This window comes from Gopherus flavomarginatus, chromosome 10 (genome assembly GCF_025201925.1).
Source record: "Gopherus flavomarginatus isolate rGopFla2 chromosome 10, rGopFla2.mat.asm, whole genome shotgun sequence".
Classification (NCBI taxonomy): Eukaryota; Metazoa; Chordata; order Testudines; family Testudinidae; genus Gopherus; species Gopherus flavomarginatus.
This window is the reverse complement of record NC_066626.1, coordinates 13,784,126-13,808,589: the sequence shown is the minus strand read 5'-3', so window position 1 is coordinate 13,808,589 and position 24,464 is coordinate 13,784,126. Positions and strand designations below refer to the sequence as shown.

General features: G+C 40.7%; 1 protein-coding gene across 1 annotated transcript in view; it reads right to left on the bottom strand.

Annotated features, from left to right (window-relative positions):
* Positions 1–21,607, bottom strand: part of BARD1 (BRCA1 associated RING domain 1) — a 67,662-nt gene extending 46,055 nt beyond the window's left edge. Inside the window, exons 1-4 of the mRNA XM_050916130.1 lie at positions 21,410–21,607; positions 19,791–19,847; positions 13,793–13,938; positions 5,520–6,556 (exon numbers count right to left, since the gene is read on the bottom strand). Of these exons, the coding sequence (XP_050772087.1) occupies positions 5,520–6,556; positions 13,793–13,938; positions 19,791–19,847; positions 21,410–21,576 (1,407 nt within the window). The 5' untranslated portion in view covers positions 21,577–21,607. The remainder of the gene's footprint in view (positions 1–5,519; positions 6,557–13,792; positions 13,939–19,790; positions 19,848–21,409) is intronic.
* Positions 21,608–24,464: the final 2,857 nt, after the last annotated feature.

The window sequence follows — 24,464 nt, the reverse complement described above, 5'->3', positions numbered from 1 at the left end:
TTTAGTTTTATTTCTGTTACATTTTTACAAGACTGTTTACATTACAGTGACAATTTGACAAACATGGGTGGATGAAGAAATCAGGAACACAATGTTAGAAATACTGAGAAAAACTCATTGTGCTTGTGGAATTGAAATCGCTGACTGGGCTACCTTTCATGTATTATAGTCCAAAATTCTCTAATTTAGCCTGATTTACAGAAGAAGTCAAGTACAGAGATTATTTAACTCCCATTTTTGTTTGTGCTACGTTCACTGTATACACCATGGATCAGCAACCTTTCAGAAGTGGTGTTCCGAGTCTTCATTTATTCACTCTAATTTAAGGTTTCGCGTGCCAGTAATACATTTTAACGTTTTTAGAAGGTCTCTTTCTATAAGTCTATAATATATAACTAAACTATTGCTGTATGTAAATTAAATAAGGTTTTTAAAATGTTTAAGAAGCTTCATTTAAAATTAAGTTAAAATGCAGAGCCCCCGGACCAGTGGCCAGGACGCAGGCAGTGTGAGTGCCACTGAAAAATCAGCTCACGTGCCACCTTTGGCACGCATGCCATAGGTGGCCTATCCCTGGTAATACAGACTGAAATACAAACACTTGCTGAAAGGTTTTAAGATAACACTACTTTACTTCTCTGAATCCAGAATAAAACACAATCAAAACACAGACACACACGAAGCAGGCTGTGCCCTAAGACAGAGAGGCATAAAATTCAACCCGCCTGGCTCTTTACAGATTGACTGCTGAAAACCCAGATTGCATGCTTCCCCTCAACCAAGACTCGAAACCTCCTTAAAACTTAAAGCATGGCTTGTAAATTTTAACAGTTTTCAATACTCCACAGCTTGCATTACAGTGGTTCCTAGAGCACTGCATTAGCTGCAGTATGTACTCTTAATATAGGATTGTTCCTGCCCTCAAGATTTGTCATCTAAATACACATGACAAGTGTGGAAGAAAAAGTATTATCTTCATTTCACAGAAGGGGAAGTGAAGCACAGAGAGATAAAGGATATGTTTACATTACAATTAAAAACCAGGCTGGCCTGTGCCAGCTGAATTGGATTCGTGGGGCTTGAGTTATCTAACTGCAGTCAGGGTGAACAAACATCAATGATTTAAATAAATAAATAAATATTTTGTATTTAAATCGGATTTTTTTTGGATAAAATTCTTTGAGGAAAAAAGCTATCTAAAGATAGTTTTAATTAAGATACATTATAGCTCAAAGATATCTCATCATGGAATAGGGATTATAAATTCTAATTCTATAATATGAGACAATATATTCATGTAATGTTTAAGAAAAGTTTTGTAAATGAGTTCCGGTAGTTCATGGATTAGTGATCAATCTTATGGGGCTCCAGGGGTTTCTGTATAGATTCTTTCAGTGAATCTTTCCATCTGTCCAATAGGACTCAAGTGCTCAGTCTAGAAGATACCATCAAAGATGCTTAGTTTTGCAGTTCTCAAACTATGGATTTATGTCTCCAGAGACAACATGCTTGCTAACAGCAAAGATGTTTTTAAATAAAAAAAATATATAGAGAGAGGTGAGAAATAACAGACCTCAACTCTACTGTTTCTCTGCAAATTTGTGTACACAGAGTCAATCCCTTACCTCTCTCTAAAAGTGCAAAGTTTCAAAAAGTTCAATGAATAGAAGATTGCTGGGGATGGAATAGATCTGAACAAGGGGAAGAAGTCTGGAGATAAATGTGAGAAGGAAGGAACAGGCAATAGAACCAAAAGTGAAACTGCTTGAGTAGCATATTCCAGAAGCCTTGAGGTCTTTCTGAGTGTAGGCTTCATTGAATTGAGATCTACCATTCTCTTACTAGAAGGGAAAGCCTGTAATGGCAGCTGGCCATAAAAGAGACCCAGTTTGGGAATAAGAACCATTCAAGAAATATATCATATGCTGATGATGTTTTAAAGAAAGTCACACCAGTGAACTGGTGGAAGTCACTTAAGCACTTGGATTCAGAGACTGTTGAAGTGATAATCTCACTTTTAACAGCAGTAGCTTCTTCTGTTGGTGTAGAAAGAATATTTTCTCTCTTTGGACTAATTCATTCCAAATTAAGAAATCGTTTGGGAACTGAAAAAGCAGGACAACTTGCTTTTCTTTTCCAGATTATGAACAAACAGGAAAATGAAGGTGAAGACGACCGAGTTAGTTGCAGATGCCAATATTTTAAGTTTCACATGTTGACCTGGCTGACATCGTCGATTTAATTTTTGTGTTGTTTTTTTTAATTACATTTTACTATTTTAGTTAAAATAATTTTAACAAAAACAAACCTGATTTTAAAAAACTTGAATGTTTAATTAAATTTAAAAATGCATATGCTTGTTTTGTTAGATTATATGTTTGCTGTTGAAGAAAAACATCCAGAACACATAATGTTGTTTTAGTTAAATAAAACAATTGAAATGTTTGTCTGATGATGTTCTCCTCCTAATACAGCATGGCAAGAAAATCCTCCAAATATTAATGATTAACCTGTTGAATTGGAGATAGTTTGCCTCCCAATGACTTCATAAATATCAGCTTCAATTACCTTTGGTAAATGAAATAACCATTTTCTGATATAGCTGTAAAACTAATCTGAAAAGTTTTCACAATAAATCTCTTTAAAAATGCACAGCATGTACCTTCTAAAAATGAAACATATCTCTGAGCTGTAAAGAATATGTATTAAGGTTATAACAATCAACAAGAATGCACTTTTATGTAGAAATCCATGATTAAATCAAGTTTTCCTGACTAGTGATTTAAATCAAATCCATCCTGACTGCAGTGTAGACGTTTCAGCACAGGCTGAAGCATGGGCTTTAGGATCCCATGAGGTGGGGGAGTCCCAGTGCTGGAGGTCAAACCTGAATGTCTACACTTAAAGGAAGTCACATTCTATTTTAGGCCAACAGAGAAGCCCCATCTAATTAAACCAATAATTAATAATACTGTTTTTAATGCAAACAAAATAAGGAAAATTGTACCAGTACTAATAAGGAACAGCACTGGATTTCCATTTTTAGCTCACTGACTATAAACATCAAGAAAACTGTACCTTGATAATTGCGCCTTATTGACTTCTCTTAATTTACTGTGACTCTCATGATAAGCTGCATAGCTGCTCTTTTCCCCTCTCAAAAATACATTGAAGATACTGCAATCTTGAAGGAAAAGTGTGGGAAAGCTGTCAAGATAAGTCAAATTTTAGGACAATCAATCCTGAAAGCATCCCTTAAAAAAAATCCCCTTGGAAATATACAGGGGTAGTCTGTAAGCAGCATTTTAATGATAAAAGATGAGTATGCTGAATTTGTGAACTGAGGTAATAGCAGACCATCCTTAGAGCTCTCAAGTCACTAACTACAGTATATAATTTTCTCTACCATGACTAATTAAGTATAAATGATTTCAAAGAGAAGATTTGTACTCATAACCCATAAGTTCTACTTCCATTTAATCAAATAGAAGAACTGTTTCATAAGCAGCAGGGGAGAATTGCTATAATGCCTCTATGAAAGGCAGAAAACAGTTATTTATCAAGGAAATCCTTTGACTCTACAAATAGAAGTGCTGCGTATCAGTGTCGGGATATTTACAGGTATATCAATTCTAGAGGTACAGGAATTTTATTGATTAGACTATTTCTTTTATGTATGATTTAGTATAATATATATTTAAAGTGCTAATGCACAAAGCACAAGTTCTTTGAAATGACCCCAGATAACGTTACCAAAGTTTTCCATATGTGACACTTCTCTGTCTGATCCTCCTAAAAGGGAACTTGAGGTGCTGTACAACAGAAAACAAAAAATACCCTCTTAAGAGGACACCAACTTAAAAAGGTCATTTATGTCAAACAGTTTTATCTGCTATTATAACACCTATGATTATTATAGCCAAAAAGAGAACAAAAAAATATCCCTCCCCTTCTTGTTTATTTAGTGAACTTGACAACAATGACTACCTGGGGGGGGAACAGTTGACTAAGTACATACCATTTTTCCTGTCTGTGCGGGTCTTTCACACAGCAACAAGGGAGAGGAAAAACCGTTTTAAAGAAACAAGAGCATGCCACTGCAACACTGCAGAAAGCTGACAAAGGGACTCTCTGATCATAAAAGATCAGGGAAACTGGCAGGTTTGACGACAGATGAATGAACACTGTGTAAATGCAAAGCATCATTAAAAAAAAATCAAATTGCATCCAGGAATCCTAACTCTCAGTCTCCTGCTATAACCATTGGATCATCCCCTCTCCTCCCAGAGACAGGAACACAGTACAAAAATCCTGATACGCAGCAATCCACCTCTGTCTACCAAACAGTTACATGATTGAATTTTGCTTTCAATTTTTATTAAGAAAACCATAGAAAGTCCATCTAAAAAGTGATACTAGATTATTATTAGTGCTGTAAAGTCAAGGGCTCAAAAACTAGATAATGACAGTATTCAGGTAGTCTCGTGCAACATTAATTATAGTTAAATAATCTAGCTCCAGTGTTGATGTGGTCACTTAACAGCCAAACAATTAATTGTTAAGGCCACTTAGGAAGGTAGACTTGAAATATCAAAAATAAATCCAAAGACAATGTCAATCACACATTCAACTTTTTAGCATATACAATATCTTTAGAACAAAGCCTAGACAGAGAAAATCCTAGCTAATGTTGGAGTGCACACTGAAATCTCCAAGGGTAACAGTCTACAAGAACCACACCTTTGACATCAATTTGGAGAACCCAGGGTATTTCTACACTGGCGGAGAGGGAAATGGACACATACCCCAGCGAGTGTCAGAGCCAGGGCAAACTGAATCAGGCTTGCAGGACTTACACTGTGGGTCTGAAAACAGCAGAGTAGATGTCCCCGCTTGGGCTGGAGCCCAGGCTCGGTCTCAGGGTATGCCTACATTGCAATTAAACACTCATGCCAGCTGACTCAAGCTACAAGACTGTTCAGCTGTGCTATAGACCTTCAGGCTCAGGCTGGAGCTCGGGCTCTGGGACCTTGCAAGGGGGGAGGGTTCCAGAACCTGGGATCCAGCCCGAGCCTGAATGCCTACACTACAGTTACACAGGCTCTTGCCCAAGCTAGAGTCAGCTGACACAGGCCAGCCATGGGTGTTTAATTGCAGTGTAGACAGCCTCTCAGAGCCCAGGCTCCAGCTTGAGTGGGAACATCTACACTGCTCTTTTTAACCCCATACCTTAAGGCTGAGTCAGTTGACCTCCAGGTCCAAGAATCACTGCCAAAAGGCTTTGTTTTTGTTGTTTGTTTTGTTTTGTTCTTTTGGGGGAAGTGGGGTGTTTGCAGTGTAGACATACCCTCATTACACCTGGTGATCTACACAACAGCAGAACCATAAAAATTGGCCCTGGCCCAGAAAAACATGAGATATGGAACTAATGTTGCAATTTTAAAGTGACAGTCTGAAAAACATTTGCACTTGTCTTAAAGTAACCATTGTTTCAAACCAGAAGAATAAGAAAGTCCTACCTTGATGGAAGCAACATGGAGCAAGGTCTCTCCTCTGTGATTCCTTTTGGTAGTTGTGTTATTACTAGGAGACTTCTTCAAGAGGGAAGGGCTGTGTGTTGTTTTCATTTGATTATGAGTATTTGAAGTGAATGGAGTAGAGGGAGTTTTTGAAAGTGAAGGGCTATTGATTTCTTGAAAAATTGCAGCACTTGTCGTCTTTGATAAGGTGCCACCAGTAAATTTAAATGCAGGAGAGGAGATACGAACTGGAGTTCCACGTTCAGTAGTTGGAGAGATTTTAACAGTGCTCATGGCAGTTACCTCAGGATTGCAAACACCCTGGTTGACTGAGTGCATATCAGCACTCTGATCACTTCTTCTCAGTCTTTTAGCATGAGATATAGTGGAGGATATGGATTGCTGCCTTCCGCGCTTTAGAGGAGTAATTTCATTTTCTGATGGCAGAGGTTTCTCTGTATTAAAACCATTCATTGTGTTAACTTGTGCAGAGCTATCTTTATCCTCTGTGGGTTTTACTTGTGTGGCCATTTCCGAGTGGGACTCTCTTCCATCCTTAAGGTTGGTTTCCATTACAAACTCCTGTCCTATTGTCTCTTCCATACTATGTGGTTCGGGGCTGCATAAAACTAATGACTGGCTGCAAAAGGTCACAGTCTTTTCTTTAAATTCATCTTGGGTCTCCCCTTCGGTTCCACTGCCCTCTTTCTGCTTTTCCTTCTCTATACCCCACACTTTGTTGATGTCTGCTAGACTCTTTTTCTTCAGTTTTTTCTTCGATCTGCGTGGTGGTGGTTCCTTGGTCATCTTGAAAGGCTCCTCTTGAGGAGGAGAAGGAAGGAAGTCAAAAGCAGAAGCTGGGCCCTGGTTAATGCTGCCACCATTAGTCACCAGTTGATTCCGCTTCTGAAGGGAACTATTGTTTAGCACACATCTGATCTTCCTACTGCGTGGGCTGAACCACATTTTTATCTGCCTCTTCTTACTTCTTGTTTCATGATCAGGACCTACTGGCGTGAACAAGTCTTCTGCAGAATCTGGTAGGAGACAGGGATTTTTTAGAATGAACTTTAAGGTCAATATCAGCTGTTTACCATTCTGCAAATAGAACTGTAAATCAAAATTTTGAATATTAAAAATGGAAGCCTTTATGAGAGTGTAATAAATGTATTACTTCTATTTCAGTGCATTAAATTTCCAGCCATAATTCTGTCTTCGCCACATCTTCTATTTTTAAAATTAGTAGCAGTACTCACTCTTCTAACTCAAGCAGTAGTAAGTTTATGGATACTAGACAGGCATGCTACTTTCCTACTGTCCAACAGAAAGGAGTTTGAGATTATTTCACTTTTAACAAAATTCACATGAAAAATTGCAAAGACAGATCTGACTAAACTCTGTAGCGTAGCAGTCAAACGCCAAAACAAATATTTCCAATACTCTTCAGAAATGGTATTTCAAGATAGAAGGCTTCCTTATTCTTAGCTAAATTAGCCTACTTTTATCTCTCCAATTAAGTGTACTTAAATATTTGGAGATTCAGTTTAAAAAAAAAATAAGAGAGAGAGAGAAACATATGGCATTAGGCTGAGATTTACTTCAAAAACAACACAACCTCAGGCTATCTGGATCATTTAAATATCCAGTAATAGCTATAGTATATAGGCATGATGGTTGTCAACTACAGCCTTATAGATTCTCCTCTCACTTTAAGGAATGGGTTTGATGGAAGGTTAAAATTAAGACAAATCCTGTAACTAGTTACTCTTCATAAAGATCTCAGATTCAATTTTGTTTTAACAATGGTATCTGAAAAAGGAAGGGCTTGATTGCAAACAGATGCACAATATAAAATGCAGATAATATTTACTTTCATCTTGTCTTCACTGTTTACACAACTGGCAGAGTCTACTCTAAAATATTTACCATGATATAACTATCATTCACCTCTATGGACTAGAGAACAAGAGTTAAATAAATTTGCAAGAGTCATATGCATAGAGATATTATACAAGCCCAGATTATTTTTATACATATCAATAAGACACAAGTCCTAGAGATATCGTGATGACAGACACTATCTTTCAGTAGCACAAATTCTAAAGCAATATTAATCCAATTAAATATTTGCACAGTAAGTTATGCTTCAGATGTACCACTTGTGGCATCAAGAGTGCTTGGGAAATGGATTACAAAGATTCTCAAACTGATCTGTGGACTCCTGATCGTAAACAGAGGGCTGGCTGATCACATGGAAGTGGAACTCCTCGTTTTTAGATTAGTTGCATTAACAGAATGCTGAAAATATACTGAATACTTTCCTAGTATTTTTCCTATAAGCAATTGCTTCTGTTGCTATATGGAAGTTGCCTAATTATTAATAGGAGGGGATACATTCAAAAGACTATTAAGATGTGGTCTACACTCTGAGAAAGTTGAGTATTCCCTGATTTCTAGACACCTACTACCCACAGGCCAATATAAAAACTGAACCATAAAAATGTAGCTGCCTACCTAGCTTCTAGGAAGAGGACTACTGGACTCTTACAAGGTATTGTCCCTGGGCCCTCTCCAGAAGCTTCATCTTCCAGAAGAACCATTGCTTAGTAGTTATCAGCTATATGTGAATCTTTTCACCTGGTTACTGGAAAAAAGCAGCAACACTCACTCTCCTACCTATTTAGGGACTCTGACATGGGGGGAGAAGAGACAATTAGGACAAGTGCCAACTCTACTCCTATGATGCATCTACAAATGCAGAGGCTTTTTCAGTGTTCTGTGAGACAGAGGAGACACACTTAAGATATTGAACCCTCAACTCCTCCTTTCTATAAACCCATCCAAGATTAATATGTGTTCAGTAGAGGAGGAACACAATGGATCTCCTTAGTTTCTATCTGCAGAAGGACTTTACATGGGTCTATGTTACAGTTTAACAATTGTATATTGGCTACAAAAAGGAAGTTCTCAGTCATTTATACAAAGAGGGCATTACATTGATAACTAAAAACACTCAATTAAGCCTCTTTCAGAAAAAGTTGCAAGAAAATTTTGATCCAAAGGAATCATATGCTGCTTCCAAGATGGAAACAAAAAGTTAATACAATTTGCACCTTAACGTAAATGAAGAAAGTTAGTTGTACATGTTTAAAAGTTAATTCTTAATTCCACTTATATAAATCTCACCCCCAAATTTAAAAATTATATATTTAATAGGACAAGCAGATCAACACAGCAGAATTTGCTAATTCTGGATTACCTGAAGCATTTACAATAATGTAAAAAACCAACCCACTCTACCAGTATTAAAACCAGCCTATTATAACTCCAGCTCTTAATTACCTACATGCTAAACATAATAGTCATATACATGATAAATTAACAGAATCATCTCTATTCACAAAGTCTGGTTTATTTTCACATAATAAAACCAAGTTTCTTAATGCTGACATTTAATAGAAATCAATTCTGCGGATTTTAAAATTATTCAGACCAGACAAAAATATTATGGAGGTACAGAGAAACTTATCGCTAAAGAGCTCCATATTCAAGTTTTTGCTGTAATGCAATAATATACTGTAGAGGAAAAAGAAGCAATTAGAAAATGTGTCTTAGCTATCATTAAACTGCATCAAAGGAATATAATGATGCACATTGTGCGTCTTTCAAATTATTCTCTATTATGGGTTTCAGAACAGAAGTTGAGAAATCTCTTTGACAAACTAGTCCCTTATTAAAAATCAAAGGGAAGTGCTTTGGTACCATCTGTGCAACATTAGTGCCTTCACTGAAGAATGATTATTTTGCAAGTTAAGTATCTAGCATGGGGGGGGGGGGGAAGAGAAAGAAATTCCAGCTATTCAAAAAACTCATCTTTAGCTATTATGAAAAATGTCACAGCATACACAAAATGCAATGTAATCTGTTACAGAAGGCATCCGATAGGTTTCCCTCCACACCAAAAAATGAGAAACTAAATTGTGATCTATAAAGTCTAATCAAAGTTAATCTCTTTTGCTGCCCACCCGCATCAACATGTGCTTAACAGGATCTGACCAACACCTGTAAAGTCTGGTTTAATACAAGAAAGGGAAAGAGAATTTTAAAAAGCTCTCAATTTAACTATTAGTCTAAGGTATATGGTGTTATGAAGAATAAGATAAAATTATCTATAAATGGTTGTCAGGAAAATTTATGACAGACAATCTCTTCTCTTTAAAGTACATTGAACTGAGAAAATCTGCTGAAGTATTTAGAAGCTAATTTTGAAAAGTATTACTGTAAATCAGGCTTCTTTCTCTCTAGTATGCCATATATTATGTCCATGATTCGACAAGTTCTTCCTAATTACCCACCTTAATTACAGTAATTATATACTTTCTAGTAAATGCAGGTAATAAGGTTCACTGGAAAAGGGAATTGTCAAAAACGGTGAAACAAAAAGCCTTGCAGCTCTGGGGATGACAGAGCTGTTAATGACAATAATTCAGAGGAGCAGTTTATCTCCTCCTTCCCAGTGGAGAAGAGGACTTTTGTATTTTGGGAAAGGGAGAAGAGTACTGAAAGTCAAATAAAAGTCATTAATAGCAACCGCAGCAACATACGCAATACTTCAGGTGAAGGTGCTAGCAGTGAAAGGTTTTGGTAGTTCTAGGAGATGTCTTCAAAAAATTTAATTCTTCATAATATGCAGAGAGTACATGTACAAATCTAGAGAACACCAAGACAAGAACACAGTTAAGATGCAATTCTACTAGACAATGGCATGCTTCAATGCACAGACAGAATAGACGGAAGTTGGTATGCCGGCACAGTACTTGATTTTCTATTATATGCTCCATTTTGTGCCTTATATGGGTATAATCAAGCCCTTACTATGTCACTGTTGCTTGTATTCAAGATTTCATAAAAGTTTAATTGTTTAAGGAGCAGCATCATAGATTCAACACTGGCTAAACAAGATAAATTCTTAAGGTATTCTAGTTTTTAATTCAATTGCATGTGAATTAAAAATTTAACTGTCCCAATTAACACCTTTAATAACTGTATTGCCACCTGCAGGCTGTTTCTAATAACACAATTCCAATATTAACTAATTTTTCTTTTAAGATGTGAAGATTTGTTCTCCATATTTGTGGTATAAAAAAGGTCGCTAAAGAGGCAGCACTTTTTTTTGAGAGAAAGAGAACTGAGCACAAATTCAACAAATCAAAGTTCTCCACTTAGGTCTATATACTACCAGCCACTTATACTCAAGGGCAACAGAAGTCTGCAGAGATCTACTTTGTTTTCTTGTCTATTAGAGAGCATATTGCTTAAAACTGGCTCCAAACGCAGGATCCCAAGTGTAAATACTAAAAGATGGTCTCTCACCAACAGAAGTTGGTCCAAACAAAAAAAAAAAAAAAAAAATTACCTCACCCACTTTGTGTCTCTACTATCCTGGGACCGACACAGCTACAACTACACTGCATACAAAAGCTGGTCTTATCACTTAAGCCACTGAACTGTCAGTCAGCCATAGGTCCCGCCCCTAGTTCTGCCTCAGACCTCAGGCCACTCAATCTCTAAAATGAGGTGTTTGGTTTTTGTTTTGTTTTTTAAAACCTTCCTTTCTCCCACTCCACTCCCCCTCTTGTCTGTTTAGACTGGCGGCTCTTCAGAGCAAGGGTTATCAGACAAGGTGCCTTTATAGCAATAAGAACAATCACAGTTGAAGACTATGAGCGCTAACTAACAAAAGAGACCCCATATTCTGGATCCAGTTTTTCACTTGAGGCTCCAACAGCAAGAGTCCAGGACAGACACTTTTTTCTATGTGTGCTGCAAGCTAGCTCAAAAGCAGCTGGCCCCTCAACACACAAATACTTTCCTGGATTGGCATCAATGTGCAATAGTTGAGTCTGATACCCCTTCCAGCATAACCACCTTCCTGCCCTCCAGTTCCACTCACAAAGACTGTCGCAAAACTCATCTTTGTCCATCATGCTGGTGTGACCAAATCTCTGCCTGCAAAGACAGCTTGCTCCTGATTTCCACCCATCCTCAATTACATGGAGAAGGCCCCTTCCAAAATTACTCCACATATGCACATGGAAGCAGAACGCTAACTTGCTCAATTTGCCGTGCTACACACAAACAAATGCAAAAGGCACATCCACAAAAATAGAAATTTGTCCATTTCTTATTGCCACAGAACAAAAATCTAGCTGAAAGTAAGCCTTGGCATGTGGCTTTACTATATTTGTTACTTCTATTGTCTTTAGTAACCCACCTGGAACTCTGCAAATATACACTGATCTACATTGTGCAAATTACCATCATAACCACAAAGGTCTGATCCTGCAAAGCCATATATGTATTTAACTTAACACTTGTGAGGTAGTTCCACTAAAGACACATCTATGTGAACTGACAAATTTCCAAGGGCAAACAGGAGTGTCAAAACAACCTAGAGTACCACAATTTGTAAATCTTCAGTTCCTGCAGCCTTCCATCATTCATTAGATGTAGCATAATAATGCCTTTATTTTCATTTGATCAAGCCTAGTCACCTAGTTATGCCATCCATAGCATCTATGACAATACATTATCAACAGCCTTCAAGTTTTTTCCTTAAATCAGGAATAAGAGACTAATAAAAGGTCACTAATACTTCATAAGGGAGGAATCCTCCAAAAATGGAAAATTAATCACCACATCATTTTATATTTTAGCACTCTCCTGCTGCAGTAGTACTGAAAAATTACTCATAAAAATACTGTAGTGATTTAAAAAAACTGATTAGACACAATAAAGCTCAAGTTTCTCAAAGCTGAATACATTTATCTTTAAAATAATTTCAGGTAAATATTTCATCTGTTACTGTGGTTTCCACTGCACGGGCATAAACCTTATTTTAAAATAATACATTTCATTCCATTCTTTTTGTAATTAAAGCCCCCATATAGGGAAAACTTCACTTCAAACTAAAATAACCTCATGCATGGTTTTCTCCATTCACTTTGACATTTGGAGTACCCTTCAAGTTCACTTGATAACCATAAAAGGTTGCTCCTCACCTTTGACTATTATTCTTCAACACTATATAAAAGTATCTCAAGCCATTCATTTCAAAAGCCCTCCCCTTCCCATTATACTCCTAAAGAGCTTCACCATACTTAAATGTTTTCCCTAACCCTATTAAACTGTGATCCACATTTTCTATCTTACTCATAGCTTTTGATTACCCAGAGATTTCAGCTGCGTAAGAAAAACCCCTTATTTACTGTTCGAGATGTCCTTTAGCCTCACTGCTTCAGTGATATCACAATCCAGTGTTTGGATGTCAAAAAAGGACTATCATAGCAGTGATTGTGATGTGAACCTTTTGAGGGAATCAGGTTGATAAACAGAATCTCTTATTTAGCTTAATATTGGAAACAAGCAATGAGGGAAAAAAATACCTTATCTGTATTTGACAGCTAAATGAATGTTTTCTCAAATGTGAGAACGACTCAAGAGACTCGCCTACAATCGTTTTGCCGCAATCTTCCCTTCTTTGTCAATCAGCCAAAAGTTTGGTAAGGCAATAATGGAAGTGAAATCCCAGATCAGCAACTCTGCAGTTTTGTAGCATAGTCACTACCACAATTGTCAGAAATGACAGATTTCCACAACAGAGAATAGGTACAGTTGTGTCATTTTGGTTTCTGACAATCCAAGAGAATTGAGACTCGCCTCCCTCCCCATCATGAAGCAGAAAGCATGAGATTTCACACATATAACCACCTAATCTGAAAACTAATGGACACATTACACATCGGGCTGCAACAATGTGAGGATAGTAAGTAAAAAGAACCCTGCACCCTCAGTGAGATTGCCTTGTATAGGGTTCACTGAAGAATTAAGCCTTAGAACTTTACACACACACACAAATATATGGTATAGGACATGACAATGCTCACCATTTTCGTACTTGTAATTCATTGTGTCATGTGACTTGGGAATGTTACATATCTTTAACTCTAAACTTAGCAGACAGATTCTAATGAATTGTGGACTAATGCAATTCTAGACTTTTTCCCTTTGTTTAATAAGGATCTAGGTAGATCTGAACAAGGAGATAAACCCAGCAACTGTTCCGTTCAAATGCAGATTTTCCAAGAGTGATCTGATATAACCTTTCAGAATCTTAAACAAAAAAAACAGTTCTCTCATCTTTTGAAAGCATATGAAATTGACCCAAGTTTGAACAGGGAGCACAATGTGAGGAGACCGAGGTCTTGTCTTACCTGTGAAGTCTTCGCCCAGTAGATGTCGTAGTTTGCTGCACAGCTGGATCATGTTGTCTAGCTGCCTATTTATTTGCACATCTTGCACCCAGGCTGGAGTGTGACACACTGGGCATTCTGTGCCAATACAGTCACCCACACAAGCTCTGAAAGTCAAGCATGTATAAACACAAGTCATTCCACACAAGTAAACTGGCACATTGACTTCAGCATCCAGCTATGTTAGTAGTTGATAGGCAAGTCTTTTTTATTTTAATACCAAAAAGCTGACATTGCAAGGAGTACCAGAATTACTTAACATTCACTTACCACAGCAGAAGAAGAAATCAAATATTTGGCCTGGCCAATTACAAGCCAGAATTAAGCAAGCCAAGTCCAAAAGTCTTATCAGGAAGATGTGTCATCAAAACTGTTTAATAAACTTTTGAATCTCACACTCACCCATGTTAATCAAAATTTAAAAGATTCCAAAGCTCCACTTCTACACATTATTTCTGTTAACAGGGCATTACATTTTTGAATAGCTTAACTCTGGATTCTTCTGTCTCCTCAACTAAAAGGTGCAGTTTTTCAACAGCATTCTTTTTTACAAATGTGATAGAAAATCCAATCAATAGTAAGTGATCACTTTCACCTGTCTGTTGTTAAAACTGTCTTGGTACTGTTAAGTTACACACCTCTCAACATTTCCCAGTAAGAAGTCCCCCAGGAGTCCAGAGGTGTCAGAATTATTTTAATCTCTTTATTTTTTTCAGAGCATTTATCTCTGAACAGCTCAAGGAGAAACAAGTGTGCTTAGTAAAGGTCACTTAAACCCAAACTTGTAGGTTCCAAGTAGTACCTTTCCATCCTCCTCCACATCATTATACTTACTCATTTGATTACTCTGACAAAAAGACTTTAGGGTCCACCATACAAGTTATCAGGTGGGATTCTCAAAAGCGCCTATCTCATGTTATGGGACTAGTGCTCTCTAGATTCATACCCTGGCTTGCCATGCACAAAGTCCCCATAGGCCTGATCTATGACATGACTCCAATGGGAGCAGTTAGACCAACACTGAGGGGTTTTGAAAGTCTCTCTGAAACCACCACACTAATGTATATTTCTCTGTTAATTTCAAGATGGGAGATTTTTTCAAAGGCACAAATGACAGTTACATGCCTGACATCTGTATCTTTGACACTCTTCCCCCATGAACTTCACATTGTTTTTGAAAGAACAAGTGGTCTTGCAGTTAAAGCACTGGATTGAGACTACGGAGATTTCAGTTCAATTTCTGGCTCAGACAGGCTCCTTGTGTGACATTCGGCAAGTCACTTATGGCCACGTTTTTAAAAGAGCCCAGCTGATCTTGTTCTTACTGGGAGCTGCCAGGTGCTGAGTATTTTGGAAGTTGAGCTGTTAAATCTCTCTTTGCCTCAGAAACTATTATCCCATGTTACAGATGGGGATTTTTCTTCCACGCTGTATCTGACTTATGCATTTTTAAGGTTCCAAACTGTTCAGGGTAGGGTCTGTCAATCTGTATCTGTACATTCCCATATATATTCCACTATCTTGATGCATAACATCCATTCACTGTAGTTAACCCACTGAAGTTACTCTGGATCAGATCATACTACAGGGATTGCTTTCAAATAATAAATATCACAGCCCATAAAAAAATCTCCAACATCTGACACAATTACTGCAGATTACTTACTTTCACACTTATATTTATACAACACTGTCACCCGTTTTCCCTGCTCTTTTAATATATTAATAGTTTTCTCTATTTGGTTGTGGACCAGAATAACCTCATGTCAGACTTTGACCTGACCTCTTGCTGGTGTGTCTGGAAACAAACTACTGTTTTGACTAGCCTAAACCACCATATAAAGTTCAACAAAACAAATAACCGCTATGCAGGAATAAGCCACCCCAGGAAACGGATTAAAAATGATGATCAGAAGGCACAGATGAGTAATAAACTAGTTCACCATTGAATAAATAAAGGACCATGATACAGTTATTTGGATTATATCAGCAATACAGACTACTTGCTTTCTAGCAACAAGACCTGGAGAAAAAAAGCAGCTTTTATCAAAAGCTAAGGTGCCCATTGGTTACTCCTCCAGACCCTCAACACAGATTACAGCATCTTTTGATGTTCTGAAAGCTTTTCTAAAAAAAAGTCTTACTTCAGTAATAATGTCCAAATATCTTAGAAGATTTGTTCTCCAAATTAGAGTGGGGTTATCCAAAACTAAATTACTACGTTTTAGATGTCTGACAACCAGTTAATTAATTAAATTAAAGATTCCTAGTACTACTCCCCAATGATCCATATTACCACCTCTCAAAACCGCTTTTATTAAAACAATGATATATCCTACACATAGTAAAGTCTCTTGACCAAGACTAAATTTGAGGATTATTTTGCAGAGCATCAACTACTGTGTGGTAAAACGGTGTAAATGGAACATGGCGAAAGGCTTCCAATAGAGCTTGAGAGACAGTGATTTAAGAGGTATGTGAGGTTCTACAGACATTGTAGACAACGTCTGGAAGGGAAACAGTGGCTATGGTGGAAGTAGGTCACTATAGGATCTTTTTAACAGATTTAAATGGAGAAAGATATTGCCTGAAGCTCCATGAAAAGTGTGTAATTGCTGCCCTTTAACTTACTAGCCCTGATGAGTCAGAAAATGTTTTTTGCTACCATTTCCCCATCAAGACCCTTAAGGCTTAACGCAACACTGGATTAAAAGACCTGCATGACAGATGCAGCTAGCCCAGGTCAGCTGAATAGGGCTGGTGGGGCTATAACATTGCAGAGTAGATAGATGCTCAGGCCTGATGTTTATGCAGCTTTGTACTGCAGATCAAATGCTTGCTGGTAAGTAATTCAACTGTGCTCTATATGGCTTGACATTAGCGTTTGAGGATCTGAGTGCTCTGAAACTTTATTCATTTCTTAAATGGCATGATCAGTGAGGAGTGTTGTTAGAGGTGTGTTGTCAGATGCTACCGGTGTGGTGCTCTGCTCTCTCCTTGTTGGTATCACTTGGCTGCGTGCGTGAGCTCACCCTGTGTGCTGCCCCAGCTCTGCAGATAGCTGATACAGCAGACCCGACGAGAACCCCCAATGACCACAGACTCTAGTAAGGTGCAAAGTCACGTCTGCTAGGTTTATTGCGATTTTGGACACAATGGCAGTTCCCTGTAGGTTTCTTAGCCTAATTCAGGGCATACTACGAGAAAGTGCCTCTTGGCAATGGACTTGGCTCAGTCAGTGGTGAGACTTTCCACTGCCCCCTCGGCCGGACCAAGACATCGCCCCAGGGATACATTTTTATACACAGGTACAAACAAGTTACACATCACTCCTGACGTATTGAGGTGCAGCCCCTCTACGCAGTAAGGTACAACCCCTCTACGTAGTAAAGTGCCGCCTCTCACCTTGTACATGTTGGTTCGATCAAAACAACTCTATCCATCATATTACCCTTTTGCTCCTGTCATTGGGATGGGTCGGCCTGTTCTTTCTTATCTGTGGAATGTTCCAGTATAAGGTGTTCTGGTACCGTGTTTATACTTCGCTATGCTAGGTGAATATATGTTTATGCAATATCAGCCCTTTCCTTGCCAGCATCTGTGAACTGAGCCGGCCTTCAGCTCACAGCTTGACTTTGCTTTTTAGCTAAGTCTTGACATTACTTTAGTTCAGGCCTCAGGCCTCATACTGGGCCTTTATCAGGGCCTGCACTTACTACATTCCCCCACTTTTTGTCTTTTTATGGGGAGGATGTTTACTCATCGTCCCGGAAAAGCATAATGCATGGACTAAAGATAACCCAGTGGGCTAAACACTGTTATGAGATTACCTTATTTTACCATTCATACACTCATGCCTCATCTGTCTGTTTAGTCTGCACAGGAGGAGGTACTCTTGCAGTTCCAGTATTTGTCAAGGAAACATTGTCTAACACTCAAAAGGTGTTTGAGTCTGAAGACACTGAGTCCTTACAATATATTATTAAAGAGACTCAGACTGCTGTAACTCAGTACATGCTAAACTACTGGATAGCGGTGCTGTATGACCAGAGCAAGAAAGAAAAGGAGACCCCCAGAGACCTGAATTGCTTGCACCTCAAACTAGCGATCAAAAAGGACAAGTCATTGGCCAAATTTCTGCCACATGATGACAGTATTGATGAGCATGTCAAAGGGGCATCTTATTAAACAAAAATCTGGATGTCTATGCAACAGAGGGAAACCACATATTGGATCAGCATTGCAAGATGGATGGAAAAATGTGAATAATGAACTATTTCCCGTATTCTTCAAAGGCCCAGCGGCATCTAAGCTTCTATAAGACCTTATTTGTGTCTGTACCAGTATCTGTCATTGCACAATCAACAATGTCTGTAGTCAGGACAATCTTCCCGGCACAGTATTGTATACGTGCCAAGGAAACAAAGACTGTGGCAACTCCCATCTTGTTGACCAAGATCATCACGATGAACAAAATTATAATGAAGTTGACCAGAAATGTCATCAGCACTATTACATTTCAATGATATCTGTGCAAATATATTATCAGATTTTGTTTTATCCTTTGGATCATTGTTGTGATGCTTTGAGGTCACAAAATCCAATATTGAGTCTTTAAACCAATGGAAGTGCATGTAAATATTTGAACTAGTTGATGGTATCATTGTTTATACCCATTTCTATGGTAAAAACACTGTGTGACAGCGTCATATCATGCCTCATCTTAAAATAGACATAATAAGCTTTCAAATGACGTATGATGTTTGGTGTCTGCCACTCTCCTACCCACACTAGAAAAGGGAGAGCCTCACATGAGGGAGAATATATTGACCACATAACCTTTATGGGCACATTGTCTATTGTATTAACAAGAGGTTATGGTGAAATGCAAATTATTGTCTTACAACTGGCATCAAGTAAACTGTTAAGCTAAGGACTTGCATATATTCCCAGCTCTAACCTGATCCTGCATGCTCCAAAGGAATTTCTGGACAGTGAAAACAAAAAGTGTTCTCTCTTTCCTGCTAGTTGGATAAATATATGGAAATATGCCTATCTCATAGAACCAGAGGGGACCATGAAAAGTCACTCAGTCCAGCCTACTGCATTCACTAGCAGGACCAAATACTGATTTTTGCCCCAGATCCCTAAGTGGCCCCCTCATGGATTGAACTCACAACCCTGGGTTTAGCAGGCCAATGCTCAAACCACTGAGCTATCCCTTCCTTGTGTTTGCTTTGGTATGCCAATAAAACCTATCAAAACTTCTGCCTGTCCAATATGTACATTATCCTCTCAGATGAGGGTATACAGCATGGACAAATTATTGAATCTTTCCAAACTAATTCCTGTAACTGAAAGACTCCCATTGGTATTCTCAGCACTACAATTCAAATACAAAGAAGATAATTTCAGCCTTTCAGTTCAGAGAATTTGCTTTTTACAAACACAACTCAATGAACTGTAAACTAAAACCCTAAATATATAGGCACTGATCCTGCTAAAACCTCCCTGCAGAGAGACCTCTGCACCCACCTGGACCAAAGCCAAAAGGAGCTCTCCATGGGCAGATCTCTGTGGGACTAAGGCCTTAATTACAAGATTTGTGATTTCTTCTGAAGACCCAATCAGGCAGAGCTAATAGTTCCTTTTAAAAAAAAAAAAATTTACACATCTAATTTTCCCTGTTGTATTCCCCAAGCTCTTCCTTTCCCATAGAACAGACTATAAGAAAAAGGACAGGATGAATTTCAAATATTAATCTCTTTTAAAACTGTTCAGCTTTTTCTTTTGACCTTACTGTCTCCAAACTAGGAAAACATATATACATGTAAAACAGTCCCACTGATGTCAACTGAACTATTCAGATATTAAAGTTAAGGGTATTATACATAACTGTGTGCAGGACTAGGGTCCTCTTCTTTACAGCTGCTGCATATAAAGTAAATATGGTACTTACAGACAGAAGACATGCTCACATTTTCCCAAGCACACAGGTTCCTTAAGGATGTTCATGCTATTCAGAGAGGAAGAAAAGCAGTAATGATTTTAAAAACTCTTAGCTCCTAGAAGAAAGAATCAACTAGTTTTAAGGGATGTGCATTTGTGCCTGCGGCTATTGCTAGCAGGACTCTAGCATGGTTTTCCTGATTGGTTTGAGATATTCTGTTTGAGGACAGTGTTATAAATCACACTACTGAATAAGTAGAAAGTAGCATGGTTCTCTCATAAAATGTCTCCTTCCATAATAATCAGGGAAATTATAGAACCCTGCTAGCAATAGCTTTTTAATGCCACTGACAGCTAGCATGGTTCTGATTCCAATGTAGATGCATTTACTGTATAATCAACTTCCTTAGGCTCTGCCCAGACAGCAGCAGAGCAAGCTGACAACAGCTATTTTCTGAAACAAGTAAACACAGTTCTGCTTCACTACATTAGCACTACTCATTGTTAATCTCTCTAGGGATGTATAAGTCCATTAACACAGAAGCCAAGTACTGGGAAAGTCAAGGGCATTTTTACTGCAGTTTTACAACACAATCATTATAGGGTATCAACTCCCTCTGAGGGCGTCCTTTTGGGACAGTCACACCACCTAACTATGGCAATGCAATTACATTAGAAACAGCAGATCCTCAACATTATAGAACCCTCCACTAGGACAGGATGTCAGTTTCAGATGGTTTAACATGTCTGGTCAGGAGGTCAGAAGTGCTCTAACAGGCAGCACTAAGGGTGCCCATGGAACCGGGGCTATTCACTATTTATTCTAAGTGCTCAAGGACAGAACAGTGTAAAATTCCTGTCTCCCTGAGTTCCTACGCACTAACACCACTTCGGTCTCAGGCCTGCCAACAGACGGGCTAGCCAGACTCTCACGGAGCCCCAGTGGGACTCTGAAGGGAAGCCAGGAGTGTCAGGTAATGTGGGATCACACCAGCGTGAGTTCTTATCACGTACACCTCTACCCCGACAGAACGGGCGGGATCCGTCCCCGAGGGAAGGGCGGGATCCCGGGGAGGCGGAAGGGGATCTGTCCCCGGGGGGAAGGGCGGGATCCGCGGGGGGGATCCGTCCCCGAGGGAAGGGCGGGAGCCGGGGAAGGGGGAGGGGATCTGTCCCCGGGGGGGAGGGCGGGAGCTGGGGAGAGGGCGGGGATCTGTCCCCGGGGGGGGGGGAGGGCGGGAGCCCGGGAGGGGGGCGGGGATCTGTCCCCGGGGGGAAGGGCGGGAGCCGGGAAGGGGGGCGGGGATCTGTCCCCGGGGGGAAGGGCGGGAGCCGGGAAGGGGGGCGGGGATCTGTCCCCGAGGGGGAGGGCGGGAGCCGGGGATCTGTCCCCGAGGGGGAGGGCGGGAGCCGGGGAGGGGGGCGGGGATCTGTCCCCGGGGGGGGAGGGCGGGAGCCGGGGAGGGGGGCGGGGATCTGTCCCCGGGAGGGAGGGCGGGAGCCGGGGAGGGGGGCGGGGATCTGTCCCCGGGGGAAGGGCGGGAGCCGGGGAGGGGGGCGGGGATCTGTCCCCGGGGGGAAGGGCGGGAGCCGGGGAGGGTGTCTGTCTCCCGGGGCAGGCGCGGTTACCAGCGGGAGCAGCGCAGTCGCCCCTCCAGCTGCCGCAGGGCGGCCCGGGTGCTGTCCCAGCAGCCGGCGGGCGGCTCCATGCCGAGCGGGGCGGGGGCGGGGGCGGGAGCCGCCCTCCCTGCCGGTGCCGGCTGGTTCCCGGAGCGAGCCCGCAGCACAGCCCACATCTTCCCGCTGCTACAGGACCGGCCGCCGCTCAAACCAACCGCTGACTCCCGCCCGAAGCAGGGCGCATGCGCGGGTCGGCCCGGGGGCGTGGCCGGGCGCGCGCACGGGCTGCGGGGAGCGCGAAGCCCCGCCCCAGAGCCGCTGCCGGAGGGATTGGGAACGGCGGGGTGGAGTCGCCAGGAGGGTCACTGCCTGCTTGGATCCCTCTTTCCCGGGGGGCGGGGCCTAGACTCCAGCCCCTCCCACCCGCTGCCCGGGGGGCGGGGCGCAGACTCCCCCGTCCACTGCCGTGTTGTGGTGGGGTCGGAGCGCAGCGTCCTCCCTCCACTCTCCTTGCCCGGGGGTCAGGGCTCAGCCTGCTCCTTGCACTCCCCTCACTCTGGGGGAGCAGAGCCGAGACACCCCCCCACACACACTTTCCCTCATTCTCTGTGGGAGGAGAGACTTTCTCTTCGCTGTTGTGGCCATCACCATCACAGGGCTGCACACCGCAAACTGTTGGGGCTCGGATGGTGGCCAGGAGCAGCTGGGCCATGGCTCTCCGCACAGCTCCATAGTCCTGGCGGCAGAGCTGACCATGGCTGCAGTGGGTCAATCGTTATGGGTCCTCCCGGCTGTCATAAACAGATAGTAGGAGTTAATGGAATGGAAGTACGTTATATCTCTTTTGCCTGTAAAGTGTTAACAAGTTCAGTGAGCCTGGCTGTCAGCTGACCAGAGGACCAATCAGGGGACAGGATACTTTCAAATCTTGAGGGAGGGAAGTTTTTGTGTGTGCTGTTAGTGTTTGGTGGTTGTTCTCTCTTGGTTCTGAGAGCGACCAGACATGCAACCAGGTTTCTCTCCAGTCTCTTTGATACACTCTCTTATATGTCCAGAATAGTGAGTACTAGGTAGATAAAGCGAGTTAGGCTTATGTTTGTTTTCTTTATTTGCAAATGTTATTTTGCTGAAAGGATTTTACTTTGTACTTGAATACTTAGGCTGGGAGGGTATTCCCAGTGTCTATAGCTGAAAGACCCTGTAACATATTCCGTCTTAAATTTACAAAGATTTTTTTACTCTTTTCTCTTTCTTTAATTAAAAGCTTTTCTTGTTTATGAACCTGATTTTTTTTATTCTGGTGAGACCCCAGGGGACTGGGTCTGGATCCACCAGGGAATTGGTGAGGAGAAACGAGGGAAGGGAGAGAGAGAGGTTAATTTCTCTCTATATTAGGATTAATTTCTCTCTCAGGGAGAGTCTGGGAGGGGGAGAGAGAAGGAGGGGGGAAGGTGAATTTTCTTCTCTGTTTTAAGATTCAAGGAGTTAGAATCACAGTGATCTTCCAAGGTAACCCAGGGAGGGGAAGTCTGGGAGAGGCAACGGTAAGGGAAAGGGTTTACTTGCCTTGTGTTAAGATCCAGAGGGACTGGGTCTTGGGGGTCCCTGGGCAAGGTTTTGGGGGCACCAGAGTGTACCAGGCACTGGAATTCCTGGTTGGTGGCAGCGCTGCAAGTACTAAGCTGATAATTGAGCTGAAAGGAATTCATGCTGGTCCCCATCTTTTGGACGCTAAGGTTCAGAGTGGGGAATTATACCATGACACCTCCCCTGTGGAAACTCAGTGGGAAAAGTGACACGATTTCCTTTGTGATCTCTGCTGGGAAGGGGGCAGCGTACAGCCCACAATTCCCTGGCCCCCTCTGTCTGCCCCACTCCTCATCCAGGCCTCATCACTTGTGAAGATCTCCAGCCTCATCGACTCCACTAGGTTCAAAGAAAGGAGGGCTGAGGCCAGCCTTTTCTGCATATGGGAGCTCTCTAACTGCAAATCTGAGAGCATGATCTCCCAGCAACATTAGTCCAACCAGTCCGTTTGGCAAGCACTGCACATTTTAGTAAATGTTTGCAGGATTGGGCCATTTAAACCAACTGCAAGTGTCGCAGCAGCTGAAAAAAGTCACTTCCTACAGTGTCAAAACTATACAATTTACTCGGTTAAAGAATTGCAGCACAAGGTACAGCAATATACATGAAGCAGGGCTGGCATTTTGCATGCAAGAAATAGCAATATTACTAGTGTACTCAAATTTACAGTGCACTGGCCTATGCATTTTCAGCTCAGTAATGCAAAGAGATAGTACGTAGCATAGTACTTCCTACTGAGAGTAGTTCCATTGATTTCAGTGCAGCTGAAATCAGTGGGACTGATTTCTCACAGTAGTATTTGCAGGATCAGGCACTTGTATTTGTTTGTGCAGAGTTGCTGTAAAGTGATTTGCCACAGGAACAAGTTCGTAGGTTTCCTTCAGAAAACAGAACTAGCTTTTTATGGATTTCCTTAGGCTATTTGTTCATTGCTTTATATATTAAAATATTAAGGCCTTCCCACGTCTCTGTATTTCCCGTTCCCTGTCATCTCTCGAGTTGTGTTCATTTAAAAAGTAAAATAAAACTAATTAATTTGAGGAAAAAAGACATTGAAGCCTTTGTTTTGAAGAAAGCAAAAAACACACAAGGAAAGCTGCAAAGAGGGCTCCATTACATTTCATCCAGACGGGCAATATTAACTGTTGCCCTGAGAGGACCAAGAATTACAGTCTCAAGGAACGATTTTTGCTTATAAGCATTGTTTCTAGTGGTAAGTTGTTGCTAAACATGTCTCTAGTGGTAAGTTTTCTACTCCTTTTAAAGGCAACAGTTCTGATTCTGTTCCACATCAAGTTCAGTTCTGGATAGATGGGCTTGGAAGGATTCAGTATTGATTGGTAAATGTTGATTTTGCCACACATACACAAACTGATGAAAAAATATTTCCATTGAAATTGAAAATTTACACATAGGCACAGTAAGAAAAATGCTGCTTGAGAACTCACTAGAGTTTAAGGGTATTTGTATATTTTGA